This window comes from Alligator sinensis, unplaced genomic scaffold (genome assembly GCF_000455745.1).
Source record: "Alligator sinensis unplaced genomic scaffold, ASM45574v1 scaffold172_1, whole genome shotgun sequence".
NCBI classification, from domain to species: domain Eukaryota; kingdom Metazoa; phylum Chordata; order Crocodylia; family Alligatoridae; genus Alligator; species Alligator sinensis.
The window spans coordinates 506830-524662 of NW_005842168.1; the positions used below are offsets into that span (position 1 = coordinate 506830).

The window sequence follows — 17833 nt, forward strand, 5'->3', positions numbered from 1 at the left end:
CCAGTGCCCTCTGCAGTGGGTCATGGAGCAGAGTTGACACCCATGGAGACTTCTGGAGCTGCAGTGCTCTCACTGATGGCCTGCTGCCCCTCATGACAGGGCAGAAAGTAGAGCTGATGTTCCCCCACAGGTTTCTGGAGCTGCCGCAAACCCATTCAGTCTGCATCCCCTTGTGCAGGGGGGTGCATAGAATAGATCTGCAGCCCCATAGAGACTCCCAGGGCCACAGCACATTCCCTTATAGTCCATATATCCCCTGTAGCAGGCCAGGAAGCAGAACTGCAGACCCCTTGAGATTTCAGCGAGTGCGGAGGGCTCATTGGCAAGACTTGTTCCTTTCATTAGGTGTGGAGGAGCAGAGCTGCAGCCTCTTGAGACTTTGGGATGCAGCATGGTCAGTGACAGCTTGCTTCTGTCACTAGGGTGTGGGGAGCAGAGCTTCACTCTTATAGAGGCTCCTGGGTCATCAGGGTACTCCCTAATAGCACATCTGATCCCTGCCTGGGGTGGGACAGCGCTCTAGTTCCTCAGAGACTGCCAGGGCTATAGCTTGCCACCGGACAGTCTGCTACTCCCCATGAGGGCATGGAGAGCAGAGGCACACAGCCCCCTGGAGACTCCCAGACTTGTAGCATACTTCCTGATAGCCCATATGTCCTCCCTCTATGGGACAGGGAAGAGACTTGCAACCCCCTGGAGACTTTAGGGACTGCAGTGTGCTCCTTGATAGCCTGCTGCCTCTGTAGGAAGACTACTTGAGTCTCCCAAGGCTGCAAGACTGTCACTGATGGACTGCTGCCCCTTGCAGGGGTGTAGCTCCCCAGAAAGTCCTGTGGCTGCAGCACGTTTACTGACACCTGTCCATGCTCTGTGAGAAGAAGGGTACGGTGTGCCCCAAAACTTGTTTAACATCTCTCTCAACTATACAGTTGGTCCAACTAAGATATGATATCACCAACAAAAACCCTTACTTCTCACATCTATTTTTAAAGATCATTGCTGATGCCCTTAACCAGCTCTGCCCTCTGAGAGCCAACCTTTTTCTGTTGTCTGCTGCCCATGAGGAAAAATGCCATCTAAAGGAGAGGTGGTTTGACACACAGTACAGCGTTGAAGGTAAAATGGCCCCTTGGAGTAGTAAAGGTCATTAAGCGTGCTCATGAAGCTATTAAAAAGGTGGCTGTGTGGTATGTAACAATGCAGGAATTGGGACAGGGGTAGAAGTTGAGCTAATTGATCATAATCGTCTCATGGACATAATTGCAGTCCATGAAGAAGTCTTAGCTTTATTCCTGACTTCATTATAAGTCAGGAGCAATTTGGGTGCCTTGTGTTATTCTGTACCAGCTCTGCTGTGTATGTAGTCTAGCTGAGTCTGTCCTCCTGCTTTGAAGAGCAAAGCCTTTTGGCTGTAGAGGAAAGAAGAATCATACTGAAACCTCACCACAAATGAACAGTAAATGGAGAAGAAAACCCAGATAAAGGAAGGTTATGACAACTTGAAAGTTGTGGGAACTTGGGATGCTAATGCATGCTGTCTTGATTTACTTTTAAACCTGATTTTAATTTCAAATCTTGCTTGTAGCGAGTTTTAAAAAGGACATAATAAGAGCTGAGCTTGATTCATTTGGCAAATGGGGATGAAGACAGAAACAGCTAAAAGAAAATATTATTATTCTAGGAGTCAGCAGCCAGATATTGATGTAGCAGTTGCTCTGCTACTAAGCCTGACAGTTGGGAATATATTAATTTAATGTTTTTCACAGATATTGACAAATACTGGAGTGATCTATGGGCTAGTGACTTTGAGTTAAATCAGGACTTGCACCTTCCAGAAGAAAATAAATATATAGGTGAGTAAGACATCAGTGTCTGACTGGCTCCTGTCACATTTCCCTTCTTCGATCTGTTTAGTTTGATGCCTGAAAAAGATCTTTGTTTTCTTTAGATGAATGGCTGATTTTAAACTATGTTTTTGAAATAAAAGAGAAATATGGAGGCATGTGTTTCTCTTACGTTTTCTTAAAGCTGACTTAGTTTAGATTTTTGCCAAGTTTGGCTTGACATAACCTCTTTAAGATAACCTTAGAGCAGGGATGAACAATTATTTGGCCTAGCAGGCCACTTAATGAGTTTTAGTGACCTGTTGAGGGCCACATCTCCCTCTCGCCCTCTTGCTTTCTCTCCCTGTCCCTCCATCCCTCTCTCCTGGGTCTGCAATCAGTGTGGAAGCCTGAACCCACCCACAGCTTAGGCATGCTTCACACCCCACCAGCAGCTGGAGTCCTGCCCACAGCTTTAGTGCACCCGCTCTGCCCCAACCTGAGTCCAGACCTGGCAGCTGTTGGCCACGTCCACAGCTTCCCAAATACCCCCAGCAGCTTCCGGATTGGGACTCCAGGCATGTGGGGTGGGGAGAGGGGACGAATGGAATGGGCACAAGGCGTGCTAGAGCTGTGGCCTGCAACCAGTGTGGAAGTCTGAACCCACCCACAGATGTAGCACACCCCAACATCTGGCCCCTGTCTGTGCCCAGAGCCCTGACCTGGAAGCTGCTGGCTGCATTTGGGCAGCTGTAGATGCAGCCAGCAGTTGCTAGGTCTGGAGTCAGGGTGGGGGCGGGGGCAGGATGTGCTGCAGCTGCAGGCAGGTTCATGTTTTAGCCTCTGCACTTGTGGCAGCCCAGACAGAGGTGGGGAGAGTGCCCAGCATGGGGGAAACAGCCACAGCCACTTGGCACCATGCGGCTGCTGCCCACCCGTTGGCCAGATCCATTCACTTGGCCGGTGCCTGCCCATGGGCCAGAACCAGCCTGAAGGCTGTAATTTGCCCACACCTGCCTTAGAGCAATGATCACTTTCCTAAACAGAACAGCCTTCAGGATAAGCTTAATACAGTTAAGAACACTGGAGCTTTGCTTACCAAGGGGGCAGTGTTGTTTGGTTGTTCCTGCTGTTTCGGAAAAAATAATACACAATGTTAAAAAGGCTCCTGAATGGGTCAGCAAAATCAAAAATCAAGAGCAACTTCTCTTGAATGGGGTATAATAACCTATCTTTATTCTGGGGTTGGCACTGAATATGAACCAGAATACTGGCAGGGGACCTAAATTCATGAGTGCTGGATCTAGAGGGCTATGTGATCCCAGGTATACCAAGATAGAGGAGAATCATCTGCTTACAGTTTTGAAAGTAGCATTCTTTTGCCTATGCCTATGTGAATTTGAAGTATGGTAACCCACATGTTTTCGTGTCTGCACTAGCCAGTGACTTTACTCTGAAGGCACCTGATTGCTCTGAGACGCAGCATCCAGTTAAAATTCTGAATACACAGCTAGGCTGTTTGTGGTACAAGAAGGACAACAAATTCAAAATCCCTAAAGGTAACTGTGAAGAAATCCTTGTCTCTCTGCCTCTCACTTGGGTCATTCCAGGTGGACCCCTCTCTCTCTCTCACTTTCTTTTTGGTTCAGGCTGGTCTTTTTGGTTTGACCTGGCCAAATAAATTCCTGAGGGGAAGGGGGAACTCTCTCTTCCTCGGGGGGTCATCTTGAAAAGCCACAAGTATCATGCCTCCAGGTGTTGCCTGGATGATTCTCTGTAAGTAAAGACCTGGAAATAAGCCAGAAGTGTAGAACTAAGTATAGGCAGTTGCATCTTAGAAGAGTCACCATACACAATATCTGTAAAAGCTCAGCTTATTTTTGTTTGCTCAAAGTGTATTCTGACTTCCTTGTCCTACCCTGCCCCCCTGCTTTCCCTCTCTGATCAATAAAGGTATTGGGTTATGTGGGGGCCGAGGGGGAATCGAGGATCAGGAGCCCTCGGGAACACTAGCTGGGGTTGCGGCTGCGATCCTGTGACGGGCAGATGGGTACTCTGTATCACCGGAGCGGAATTAGGCACAGACGAGACACGTATCAATTGGAAAAACAGAGATGGCTTTACTTACACTGTAGTCGTATACAGCACAGGCAATCGTAGTTGCAACAATTCTAATCTCTAGTCGCTAATCGAGGAGCTCTTGTAGACCGGGTAGCTCAGGTCTAACTCGGGCATGCAACATGGAGGATACGTCGCAAGGCTTCGTCGACGGGGAGTCGTTGGCAGGTGATCAAACTGCCGGAGTTCCACTCCAGGGGGAATCGCGGAGTTCTCCAACTAGGGCGGAAACGCCCCTAACCTTTTATACGGCTAGCGAGCCAATTGCCAGCCGCCACGTGGGAATAATTTAACATTGGCCAATCGTGTTATGCAAATCTGCATTTCCTCAGCGGGAACTCTGTCCACGCCGGAACTCTTCACCATGCTGAGACTTCCCCTGCCTTACCGTGCCTTGTGCTGGAAAGTTCCACTGTGTCGAGGGACTGATCCAAATCAGCTCTGACAGGTTACAGCATGACTGGTTGTGTGTCTGTGAAAGAGGGAGAGGCAAGCCTTTTCTCTCTTAGCCCGGCCAGCAGAGCTTGTCTGTTTAAGTTCTCTCAGTCCTATCTGAGTTCATATTGGGATGCTTTGGGCTGTAAGAGGCACCTAGAAATATTACGTGTGGGTGAAGCAACCCCAAGGTTCCCAGGGTCTGTGTACCCTAGGCTGCACTGGACCCTAACTGAGGCCAGTGACTGGGTGGTGGCAGTGTTACCCCAGACTTGCGGGTGTTCTCCAGGAAGCAGGACAGCTGGCTGTAGGCACCCCATGGGAGACTCCTGGAGCAAGGTTTTTGGGTCTGGCACAGTGAGGTGGGTGGCTCTGCATAGTAGTGCCCCCTACTGTGCTGCCACAGTAGCACTCATTAACTGTTTCTTTAAACCAAATAAGGCACCCTTTTTTGGCTTTCAGGATTTGGATGTCAGAGGAAGGTGCCAGAATACCATGGAAGATTTCCCTTTCAAAGGAGCATAGCTCTTTAGCTCCAAGATTGAGCACACTTCACAGACTTGAGAGACACCCTTCACTCTCTCAGTTTTAAACAACTGTCCCTATATAAAAGTACAAACGCTGGCCCTGTTCCGGGCAGGCACATTCTCAGCAGTACTCTTGTGTTCCTCCAGCTTTTGAGTTGTTTCTGGAGAGATACCTGGTACAGCAGTTTTAGTAACTAGAACATCATCTTGTGGAGTTTTGGGACTTCCTGTGGAAGTATGCATGACAACCAGTGGGGTGATTCATAGGCATTAAGCCTTTGAAAGGATTTTTTTTTTTATGTTGGGCAGAGATAAAAAGCTCTAAAGGCTGATACTGGAGGCCTGCTTGAAGAACCCTTGAAAGCTCAGGGAAATATTATGACTGAATGGGTGTTGTAAACATCCAGGGATCTGAGCAGAGATGGGCTTTTTCTCTGTGGCTGTTTGGGTCAGGACTAGGAACAATGGCCCTCAAGCCTCAGCACCAGAAATTTAGGTTGGAGATGAGAGAGAACTTTCTGAACTTTCTGGTCAAGCATTGGGACAAGCTACCTAGATAAGTTGTGGACTCTCCATCCTTGGAAATTTTCAAGAGCAGGTTGGACACACACTTGGCTGGCATGGTTTAGTCAGGGAAAATCCTGCCTTGAGCAGGGTCTGGGCTAGATGACTTTGTGAGGTCCCTTCCTACTTTCCTATGAGTGCTGGTGTTGATGCTGTCATGGATTTTTGTTGCCATTAGTAAATCATCTAATTTCTTCAGGTCTCATTTCACTATATATACAATGTACACAATACTTATCTTCCTTCCAGGACTGCTGAAAGTTGTAAATAATAGATGTTTGTAAAGAAGCAAGGATTTTTGTGACCAACTGCATGGTTGAGATGAAATTAAACAAGCTTTTGAATGCAAGGCATTTGTCATCAGGTTAAATGATCATGAAGACTTTTGAAAATGTTGAATGGGAAATGCTATAGAAATGTAGATTGTTCATAATAAAATACATATACCGTGATCATCACCATCACAACATTCAGCAGCACTATATCTGAGGTTACAAGTATTTTCCATTAATACAGAAGCGTACTGCAATATCTCCAATACCACCATTTAATAATTGCTTGATAAATGTTAATTTCTACTGAAGGTGTAACTGAAAGTAGAATTTTGAATTAAAAAATGTTAATGATCATAGTGTCAAGAGTTGGAAATCCCTGAAGGTAACACCCATTCATATTTTGTAGGCCTACAGTTGTAGGCCTATAGTTGTATCTTGCAAAATACAACTGTGACTTGCAGGCCTAGCGGTTTTCCAAAAAAACCCTTAAACTTACCTTTTTTCCTGTGAACTGAAGAACATAATCTGGAATCATTGCAACCCAGTATACATGAAAACTGTATCTCCATTACTGAGTTATGCTTTTGAACAGGATGACATTTTAATGTTCCCTGAGAAGCTTTTACATTTGGTTTTATATGCTAGAAACTGTGGTTGTACATTACCTTTTGATTGTTTTAGAAATAAAGGGTCAGATTAATATATGTACACAAGTAAACTGCACACACAGAGACATGTCATGCCTGCCTTGAGCAATTTACAAACTGAATAAGTTTGCAGATGACCATTACAACTGCTGTCACCAAAGGCAGTTTGCCCTTTAAGACTCCAGATACAAAACAAGTACAACTCTGTACTCTTCTCCAAATTGACAGTTAAAAGATTATATTAGATGAATGCAGGAAGGAAGAAAAAATATTTTATTATTGAGTACAAATAAAAACATGTAGCCAGTGCTGAAAAAAACATTTGTGTGTGTTTCAGAGAAAATAAATGTTGGGCCGGAGCAAACATAGTTGAATGTTTAAAACTGCTATTGTAGTTTTCTTTTTTCAGCTTATGTACGTTTCCATCTGATCTCTCCACTGATACAACAGTGTTCAAAGAGGTAAGCCTTTTTTTCCAATGTGTTTTGCAGAACAAGATACAACTGTGGTTTTGGTATAGTACTAGCAGTTAATATTCCCATCAGGTTAAAATGAAAGATAAAATCTTCATCTGAGGGGAAAGAATCTGAGGATAGAACATACCAACTGCACTCCTTTATTCCCTACTTTTAAGTTCTATAGCTGCTGGTTTTGGAGGGGCTAAGGTGTAAGGCAGTGGGAACCAAGCTTTTTGGTAGGCATGCCATAAATTACGGCTTTCACTCTCCTCAAGTGCTCAGTCCTCTTCCTTTATCTGCTGCTGCTTTTTTCTGCTTCCTGCCCTATTTGCTGCTGTTCTCCCTGCTCCCTGCCATGCATGCCATGGGTTGCCCACCTTTGGTGCAAAGCGTATTGTAGGAGAAAGGAAGAATGTATACACCTTCTAGTGCAGCTTATCAAGATCAAGGTTGTGGAAAATGACAGTCTAATGATAACAGTATAGTGCGTCTACCAGTCCACTCATATGAGGACTCTTGCCAGGGGCAGTCTACTGTAGGGACCAGATAGCCAGTAAGTTGAGAAAAAAAATGTGTATATGTGGAAGAGACAGAGACAGAGCAGCATTAAGTCATGTGTGTATTACCCAGACTTATGCTAGCAGCTTGACTAATAAACATATTGCATCATTTCATATATGCAGTAGTCCTACTAGTTTTGGCCAGGACTTTCAAACTGTTTAGTGACTTTATCGAAAGACCACAGAAGAGCTTCCTGGGGAGCATTTTTGGTATATCTTTGCAAATCTTTTCTTCATCAGGTCTACTGGGGAAAGTTTTGGTTTTGAATTTTTAATCAAAGCATTTGGTTGTAATTCTCTATGGCTTTTTACAGTTTTTAAATGCAATAGAAGCAGCCTTAAAGTCTCAAGAGATCTTCATATCTATTAACTCTTCCATTTAGCAACTTTCGACTTCAAATAAAGCAATTAAGTACCTTTACATAACTAATGTTAACGCATTGTTTGCTTTATTAACACATCAGTATTTAACAAACACATTTTACCAAGAACTGACATGTTGTTTAAAAATGCATTCTTTATTCCAGTTATAGTTTAACCAACATATGCTGCAGATATGGGGTTGATTTCTTAACTTAGTCTGGTAAACTTTGTAATTTGCATGGGTTCTCCTTTTCTCATCTGATGCACAAAAAAATTAAATTAATGCCAAAAAACCCTCCTTGGTAATCCCACCTGTCCTTAGAATTAAAAAGGAATTCACAGCTATATATTTTGGGATTTTATTTTGCCCCGGAGAAACTTCTGTATGCAATATGCATTGTTTTTTAATGGGTTCTAAACTCCAAATCTTAGATGTGTGTAGCTATCCCATGAAATAATTAATTCCTATCTAACAGTTTCTTCTCTGGTGTTTCCTATCCTTACTTTGCTTCTTAATTCATGCAGTGTGGTGCTTTTTGATATATTTGTAAACATCTTCTCTCATAACCTTGCTGAACCAGCATATGAAGCTGATGTGGCTCAACTGGAATACAAGCTGGTACCTGGAGAGCATGGTTTGATCATTCGAGTGAAAGGATTTAATCATAAACTACCTGTAAGTTTTAGTAATATGTCGTGCTCACTGCAGATCAACCATTTTCAGGGCATGAGTTCCTAAATTCTTACCAGCTGTATGGCCAAAATACCAGTGGTACATGGATTTAATTAACCTTTCCAAAGGGAATTCCAGATTTCTGCTCATGCTGCTAGACTTACTGTTTCAGTAGAAAGAAGAATAAATTACATTACCTAGGATTCTCTTTCTTCACACCTGGCTATCTGGGCTCTAAGACTTTAATAGACACTGAAAAATCTACTTTAGAGATGTAAAAGGTTTTGATCAATTCTAAAAGCAGTAAATTAGAAAATGTTACTGGATTCAGTGGAAGCTTGTATCTTGGTTATCTGCAAAAGATGTTCATTTTAGACAAGCTATTCTGTGTATTCTTAAATCTTTTACTGTTGCTGAAGTCTCTAGGCTATCCATATTGTGTCTTAAAAGACAGTGCAGAGATTCGCTGTACTAGCTGACTGTAGAACCAGCAGCAGAATAGGTACGTTGCTATGATGCATCTTATGGGCCAATAATGCTAATATCTCATGGAGGGTATCTCTGCCTTGTGCCATGTAGACATACCCTTACAGCAGTAAGAGCATATCATGTGCCCATTGATAGTGATTCACTATTTACTTCTCATTGACATACCCCTGAGTGAACAAAGAGAATGTTCTACTGTGAAGGCTGCAGAGGTTGACAAGTTCAAGCATTCATAGGCTGGGTCTGTCTTAAAGAACACTGGTTACAAGGAACCAGCCTCTCTTTTGCGGTATTACATCTGAAAATTTAAATGCACAACATGTAAATGATGAAGTCTAGCCCATTACTTAAATATTAGTTATGCGAGTCATTGTTGATTTTCTTTTAAGTCTGAAATGATCCGTATGATTTTAACAAAGTTCGCTGTTGATTTAGGTGTTATGGCAGTGATGTATCCTGGCAATCAAAAGCTTATTCTTAACCAATTTGTTTCTTATTCAATGCTGAACTGTATTTTTTTGTGAAACTCAGCTGTTGCTTAGAGAATATTTAACAGGTCTTTGCAGCATGTTTTATGAGCCTCTCTTTGGCCTTGCATTGATTTTCTATGGATTCTCAGAGAAGTTTCCTTTTTATGTAAGATAGACTTGATATTTGTTTTCTTTGACAAATCCACTTCCTTAAAATTACTCAAAAATATTTTCTTTTAGCTGCTCTTTCAGCTTATCATTGACCACTTGTCTGACTTCAATTTTACTCCAGCAACTTTTGAGATGATAACAGAGCAGCTGAAGAAGACTTATTTTAATATTCTCATAACACCAGAGATGCTGGCCAAGTAAGTGTCTGTGGGGAGACTAGTTTTAAGGGTGAAAGTATAGACAGAAGGAAGGTATCTCTGCCTACACTGTTTTGTCATGACAGTGAAGGAGCTCCTGCAGTTGTCTCTCTTCACATTAGTGCAGGATAAAGTAAATCGTAGCACGATCTTTACATGTTTAGAGCGTAATACTTGAGTTGTTGAGTACCTCTTTCTTGTGATAAGTGGCAGGTGCTACTGATCAGATGCCAAAGCAGAGGTGAATATTGGTTTATATAAGGATGAATGTTGGACAAATTAAAAAGTTTATATATATTATATAATACAGTACTGGGAGAATACAGGTGGGACTATTTTTTACAAGCTGTGGACTGTTTTTTTTTACAAACTATGAAGAAAGTTGCAAATCTTTTATGTGATGGGACCTATTTGAAGAGCCTCAGGTGATTAAAGCGTATGAGGAAAAAGAATGGTGATAAAGTATCAAAACATGTCATAAATCTCACGAATGTTAATGTGATAACTGTCAAAGTTAAGACCTTTGATATGGAAGTGCCTGTGCATTCACTTGCATGGAGAATTTAGGTGACAGGACATTTTTTTATTCCTATCCACTCCTCCTCCAAACAAAATTATTGCTCTTTCAGAAAACTAGAGAAAGCTAAACTAGAGTTAAAAAGTGTCTGGTCTTTTTTGAATGACTCCTGCAGTTTTCCTTATGCAGTTAACAGCATCTGCACCATGCAGCGTTGGCAAGCAACGCTTTTTCTGTTAGTTTTGACTTAGATGATGGTCAAAACTTGTTTAAAATAGTCAAAATTGGCTTATGCTGCCTAAAACGGGCTTTTATCAAGCAGAATGTGGAGTAGATTAGAACCTTATAGACTGACTAAATCAGAGATGCATAGCATAAGTCTTTTTAAGGTGTGGGTTTACTTCATTAGATGAGAGCCTCTGATGACGTACGCCTGGTGCTTACAAAAGCATATGCTATGTATCTCTGTTTTAGTTAGTCTATAAGGTGCAACTCTACCCTGCCTTTTGCCTGACTTCAGGCTAACGTGGCAAACAACCTCTTTCATCAAGCAAACACCTGAAACCCTTTATAATAGTTTTCCAAAGCATTCCAGAAGCTTCTATATCCTTGAACATTCAAGGGTGTAAGTGGTAGCTGTGTTGGTCTAAGGACACAGGCAGACAAGGTTCTTTGGGTGAATCTGATATCTTTTATTAGACCAACTTGAATAGTTGGAAAAAATTGCTAAAATTTTTTTCCGAACTCTTTAAGTCGGTCTAATAAAAGATATTAGATTCACCCAAAGAACCTTGTCTGCTTTGAACATTCAAGAAACTTCTTGAACTGCAAATTAGTTTTTGCACCCGATAATTCAGTTCAGGGCACATGAAAGTCCCTACCCTAAATCATTCTTCTTAGGGATTATGAGGATGAATATAAAACTAGCAACATAGTGGTTTTCATTCAAAAAAACCAAAAACCAGCCAATCTGAAGTTTGTTACATTTGTGACTTGTCTGCTTGGTGTATCATCCACTAAAAAGAATTTTCTCAAACTTTAGTTTCACCCAGAATAAACAGTCTTAAGAGTGGAGAAGAATGGCACATTTACACTGCCATATAAGTCAAGCAAGCAAACTTATGCCTTTGTTTTCTTTTAATGATAAAAAATGCAGCCAGTGGATCACAGTCAGAGTCCTTGTCTTTCTCCTCATCAAATTTTTTCTCTTCTTCCTCCAAAACTTTTGAGGACAGTGTTGGTTATACATTCAAACCTGGGTACTATCACATTTGCTTGGATACAGTGTGCATCTGTTGTCCCAAAATGAGCTGCTTGAAATTGGGGTGCATGTTTTAAGTGTGGAAATCTACAGTGCTGCATATGCTGCCCCCCACACACAACACTCAGAGGCTCCTTTGCTTCTGGCTATGAACACCTTCTCTTCCCCCAGCCAGAGGCTCATGCTTCAGCAGATGACTCAGCTGAAGCCCAGGGCTTGGCTCTCATGTATTTTGAAATGGAGCATTAGCCCCAGTTGCTGGGGCAGAGGCTCATGCTGAATCCACAGAGCCCTCAGCTGACTCCACAGGTGCTGTGGCTAGGACTGGACCCTCAGTTGACCTGGCAGGCCCTGCTGACTGCCTACCAAACTCAGCTCAAGAAGAGAAGTGGGATTGGGTAGTTTGAACATGGTGTCCTGCAGCTAGGGGGTTAACAGAGCAACCACAGTGTTTTGCTTCCCCTCTCCCTTTCCTCAACTGCAGCTTCCTATGTTTCCCTTGGTTCTGCCTTTCAGAAAGAAGGGGTGTATCTTATTGGGGTGGAGGAAAGGGTGTGCTGTATGTGAGAAAATACAATATCACTCCTTTTTGTATCATACTCAACCTACTATCACAGCTTTCACCATCAATGGCTGATTTCCACACAAAGTGACACTGGAAAATTCCCACTTATTGTCATGCTGGACATTGTCACAAACTGCTTAATATCAGTAATTTAAGTGATCTCCATTGAGTGAATGTCCTGCTTTTGCCACAGTTATGAATCCCAGGACTGAATCAGCAGACAGTTATCGGTATTGGGCCATGTAGTCTGAATTGACATGCATTTAAAAATGTTCTGTTGCTGTTACAGGGATGTGCGTCTCTTCATTTTGGAACACGGCCGGTGGTCCATAATAGATAAATACCAAAGACTGATGAAAGGCGTTTCTGTTGCGTCTCTATCAGCTTTCATTAAGGCTTTCAAATCACATCTCTTTGTGGAGGGGCTAGCACAAGGAAACTTAACTGGCAGAGTGAGTACTGGACTCAGCAGCTGCAGTTTGGCCTCTGCCTTCTCTGGTAACTGCCAAGTTTAAAAGGTGTTTAAGTACATTTGCCACAAGCCTCATGTATAACTTTCACCAGCCTTGTGTGCATGGGCAGTTTGGGGAATATTTCTCACAGGCCCTGATCACCTGCTAACACTCGGAGTGCTTGCCTACACCACCCACTGGTGATTTTACCCCATGTTGCATAAATATATTTGGTATTTTCTATACTGTACATCTGGATTCTGTGATGGTAAAAAAGCAGCTAAGCCTGTTCCCACTTGCTTTCCCAGTGGGTGCATGCACCTACACAAGATGTTTACTGTGGAGTTGACTAATTAGCTCTGCAGTAGAATGTCACTATCTACACATGCGGTGCTATTAGGTTGGCATAAACTAATTAACTTTGCCATAGGATAGTACTGCCAGACACAAGGGTAGACACAAGTGTATGCACATGTAGATACTGATGGGGCTGGCTGGGGCAATGAGGGCACTTCAGTGTGGGGTTGCAGTGTGCTGCGGTCAATGTACAAACGCGGTGTCTGAGAGCAATAAATTATGGTGTGAAGTGCCGGAGTTTATTCAGCTGCATTAATTGCATGTGTAGATGTGCCTACTGTTTATTTGCAGTGAAGTGCTCTAGCTCTAGTGTATCTGTGATTGCCCTGTAATTGTACTGAAGCTGGCAGTACAAATTCAGCCAGTGTGATGGGGTTTTTAGAGTCCAGTCTTGTTGTTGCAGCTAGTCATAATGAAGTCAATGACAACTTTTGCCTGAAGGCTGTGGGATTTAGCTCTAGCTTTGATCTAGTTAACAGATGCTATAAATGAGGGGTGGGCAATTATTTGGGCCCATGAGCCACATAGGGAGTTTTGGTGAGCTGTTGCAGGCTGGGTCAGCACCCCCTTCCCTGCACAACAGTTCACCAAAACTCCCTGAACAGCCCCATCCTGTCTCTCTGGCTGTGTGTCCTGCCCATGCAGGTCCCAGCTGGTCTCCATGGATCATGACTCTGCTTTATGCTCGGCTGGGATGGGGCTGCAGGTGAGCAGGGAGCTGCATCTGGGGCCGGGGCCGGGATTTCATAGATTTCAGAGACATTAGGGCTGGAAGGGACCTTGCGAGATCATTGGGCAAGAAGTTGGCTGGGGTCAAATGATCCCAGCAAGATAAACATCCAAACACCTTTAGAATGAGTCCAGAATAGGTGCTTGCACCACCTCTGGGGGGAGTCTGTTCCAGACCCTGGACACTCGGACAGTAAAGAAGTTTTTCCTTATGTCCAGTCTAAATCAGCCTTCTAGTAGATTGTGGCCATTAGACCTTGTTATCCCTTGGGGTTCCCTGGTGAGCAACTGTTCTCCCAGATCCTGATGCACCCCCCTTATATACTTATAGGCTGGCACCAAGTCACCCCTGAGCCTTCTCTTCTCCAGGCTGAAGAGTCCCATGTTCCTCAGCCTCTCCTCGTAAGGCTTGCTCTCTTGGCCTTTAATCATGCGTGTGGCTCTCCTTTGGACTCTCTCAAGCTTATCGACGTCACTCCTGAAGTGGGAGGCCCAGAACTGGACGCAGTACTCCGGCCGCAGCCTCACTAAGGCCGAGTAAAGCGGGAGGATGACATCCCTGTTTTTGATTGAGATGCACCGGTGGGTGCAAGCCAGAGTTTGATTTGCTTTGCTGGCTGTGGCACCGCATTGGTGACTCATGTTCATCTTGTGGTCAGTCAAGACCCCCAAGTCTCTTTCAGTTGTGGTGCTAGCCAAGTGTAGCACTGCCGAGCCTATAAGTATGATGCTGGTTTTTTCTCCCAAAGTGGAGCATGGTTCTGTAGTGGTACAAGAGAGCTAAATTACTTGAATTGTAAGGTGAATGAAGCAGGGTTAAGGTTGCAATGATTTTGCTACTTTTATATCATGAAAGGAGGATGCCAAGGTAACAGTTACATTGTAATAGCTGGTAATTGGTAAAATTTGATGTGACACAATCTTAATCTCAGTCTGTATCCCCAGATTTTCAAAACCCAGGTGACAAGGGCTAGCTCTACATGCAGGTAACACGGGTGCTGTTGTGTCGCCAGGAAGGAGGAAAGAGAGACCTGAACAAACCCACTGTTTTCACTTTGTGCCCATCACTTTCACTTAGCTGGTCATGTTTGTCCTTGAACAGTCTGTCTGTGGGGGAAACATGCCAATGTCCTGTTGGGGGCAGGGACTGTTTTAGTGACAAGTATGCCCTTGCTTGTGGGGTCAGTTGGGGTTTAGCCAGGGCTGCAACACTGTCTGTGCCCCATGCATTTTGCACCAAGCCCCGCAGCATGTAAGTGAAGTAAATCCATTGTGGACACATGCTGCCCTGTCAGCCCCCAGAGACATCCTGCAGCACCAGCAGTAAGCTCTGCTACTGATTTATTGTCTTCACAGGAGCCCAAGGTGCTCCCTCGAAACATTTCCAGCCTCCCAAGCAAGAAAGGCCCTTCCCTCATGCTCCTTTTGCACATACTCCGACCTGCTTACTGACCCACTCTCCAAGAGTCATTTCTCTCCCATTAACTCCCTCTTTTTTGGCTTCCACATTGAGAGACTAAAGCCCCTGAGCAACATACTGGATGGGAGATGTCTGATCCCTTCTACAGCATAACATAGACCAGACTGAACAGTCGCCTTGTAGGGAAGGGACTGATTTGGTGCTGTAACAGTAGAAGGGTAGGGCTGGCAAGGGCGCGGCTGGAATATGTATTGGGATTGACAAACCCATTCTCCTAAACTGTGTTGATTCTTCATTTCCTAGAAGTCAAAGGACTTCCTGAATTACGTTGTTCAGTGAGTATCTGATTTTTTCCCTCTTTCCACTTGGGAAGCAGATAACAAAGTTATGCCCTTTGGTTAACTGGTTTCTCTTTTTTTGTGGAGGGTGGGGAGATTGGTTTGAAATCTGGAATTTCCTGTTCAAGAAGAAACATTGTAACTGTATCATCACTAGTTTCTGGGAATCTGCCTTGGGGTTCAGACATGGTGGCAGGTGAAATGGGACATCTTGTTAATTTTGTTGTGGCCTGAGGAGGGATGGAGACTGATTTGACTCCTGGGGCATCTGGGTTGTGAGACTGGTGGTTTGCCTCGGTCAAGGAATGGGCAGGAGTATGACGCTTGCTGCTTGGACTCTTCAGAAAGCTGCAGTTCGTTCCCCTCGCACACCCGTGCCCTGTCCAGTTCCGGGTGGTGGACCTGCCAAACACGCACCTGCTCTGTAAGGTGAAAGCCCTCAACAAAGGTGATGCCAACTCAGAAGTGACGGTCTACTATCAGGTAATGGGTTAAAGGGTTCAGTATTTTTATGTATTTTACTTGTGGCAGCTGGTGTGACTCCTGGGCTTGTAACAATCTTCAAACAGTGATTTCATGGAAACTGCACTGAATTCTATTGATCCCCAAAACAGTTCCCTCTAGTAAGGCCAAGTTACTGAAACCCCTTCATGAATCTGCTGCCTGTCTTGTTCTGTATGTGAGAGTTCTGGATGTGTATTGTTTGCAAGCATGTCTCCAACCACTCCTCTCTTGAAATTGTTCCATTCCTCCTACTTACTCTCTGCAGATTGTGCCCTCTGATTCCTTCTGTTGGATTACTCTGAGACTGCTTTTCCATCTGTACTGTGAACTAGGGCTGTGCGACGCTTCGCCGGCTGTTTCGTTTCAATGCTGTTTTGACTTGTTTCGAGCTCAAAACAGCGACATTGAAATGAAATGAAGGGCTTCGAAACAGCCTCAAAACAAAACCAGCGCCTTCTACCGCCAGGCTCAGTTCCCAGCGCCGGGGAACTGGGCCCAGCTGGGGGAAGTGCCTCCCGCCACCGGGCTCAGTCCGCAGCACTGGGAACTGAACCCAGCGGTGGGAGGTGCTTCCCCAGCCAGGCTCAGTTCTCCAGCGCTGGGTTCCAGGAGGCAGGAGCAGCGTCCTGTGATCCGGCAGGCAGACTGGGGCCCACCCGCACCCCCAGGAGGGCTGTGGGGGCTCTGCCGGACTCCTCCTAGTAGTGTGGGCCCCCCATCTGCCTGCCGGATCACAGGACACTGCTCCTGCTTGTCAGCTGCTTGAGGTGCAGTTTCCTAGAAACCCTTGCACCTATCTCCTTGACACTTGGCAGGCTTCATGCCCTCAGAAGGGGCTACCCTCCCTGCAAGTTTCATCGGAATCAGACAAGAAATGACAAAGTTATAGGCTGTTTTGTGCTTCCCCATTATAGCCTATGGGTGAAACGTCGAAACAGCAAAACAGTTTCGATTAAACAAAATGGAACAGTGCTTTTGAAACGAAACTCGAAACAAAACACTGTTCCGTCGAAGCGGAATGCTGCTGTTTCTCACAGCCCTACTGTGAACCCTAAAAGCAGCCCTTGCCCTCTACTTTGGAGGTCATGGTGAGGACATGTCAGATGCCAGAAATTCTCTGATTTCTTTTTGTTGCAAATTATAATGTCCTGCAAACTATTCTGAAGGGTTTCCTCTTTCTTGGAAGGGTCCCTGTCATCAGTACCATGAAGACCTGAACCAATTAATTGAACTGTTTTCAATTAATGCCTTTTCTTTTAGTCTGGGGCTAGGAGTTTAAGAGAATACGCCCTTATGGAGTTGCTTGTGGTAAGTGCTAATTTTTCTTAGGAAAACTTGAGTTCTTATTAACAGATGTCCCAGAATCTGCTGTTGTGTCCCAGGCAATGTCTGCCGGGAAGAGAATAGCTGGTGTCAAGAGAACACCACGGGTCTAAATAACACAAGGGCAGCACATGACCTTAACCTGCTCTAACTAACCTTGCATGCCCCTCATATAGAATCATAGGAAACCAAGGCTGGAAGTGACCTCCCAAGGTCATCTGGCACAGACCCCTGCTCAAGTCAGGATCATCCTTGACTAAATCCCAGCCAAGTGTCTGTTGAACCTGCTCTTGAAAACTTCCACAATTTCTTTAGGTTGCCTGTTCCAAGACTTGACCATCCTGAGAGTCAGAAAGTTCCTCCTAACCTCAAACATAAATTTCTGCTACTGAAGGTTGAAGCCATTGCTCCTATGGTCATGGAGAAAAGCCCATCTACATCCTTTCTGTAATTGCCCTTCAAGTATTAGAAGACTATTATCAAATCCTGCTTCAGTCTTCTCTTTTCCAAACTAAACAAATGACTTTATTTCAGCCTTTCTTCATAACTCTCGTCTCCAAGGCCTGTAATCATTTTTATTGTTCTGCACTGGACTCTTTC

The 17833-nt window shown here is 44.2% G+C and overlaps 1 protein-coding gene across 1 annotated transcript in view; it reads left to right on the forward strand.

Annotated features, from left to right (window-relative positions):
- LOC102378462 (nardilysin-like) overlaps positions 1 to 17833 on the forward strand; it is a 54074-nt gene that overhangs the window by 20087 nt on the left and 16154 nt on the right. Inside the window, exons 17-26 of the mRNA XM_025206669.1 lie at positions 993 to 1116; positions 1767 to 1853; positions 3263 to 3382; positions 6799 to 6850; positions 8296 to 8446; positions 9640 to 9767; positions 12400 to 12562; positions 15372 to 15403; positions 15751 to 15889; positions 17171 to 17218. Of these exons, the coding sequence (XP_025062454.1) occupies positions 993 to 1116; positions 1767 to 1853; positions 3263 to 3382; positions 6799 to 6850; positions 8296 to 8446; positions 9640 to 9767; positions 12400 to 12562; positions 15372 to 15403; positions 15751 to 15889; positions 17171 to 17218 (1044 nt within the window). The remainder of the gene's footprint in view (positions 1 to 992; positions 1117 to 1766; positions 1854 to 3262; positions 3383 to 6798; positions 6851 to 8295; positions 8447 to 9639; positions 9768 to 12399; positions 12563 to 15371; positions 15404 to 15750; positions 15890 to 17170; positions 17219 to 17833) is intronic.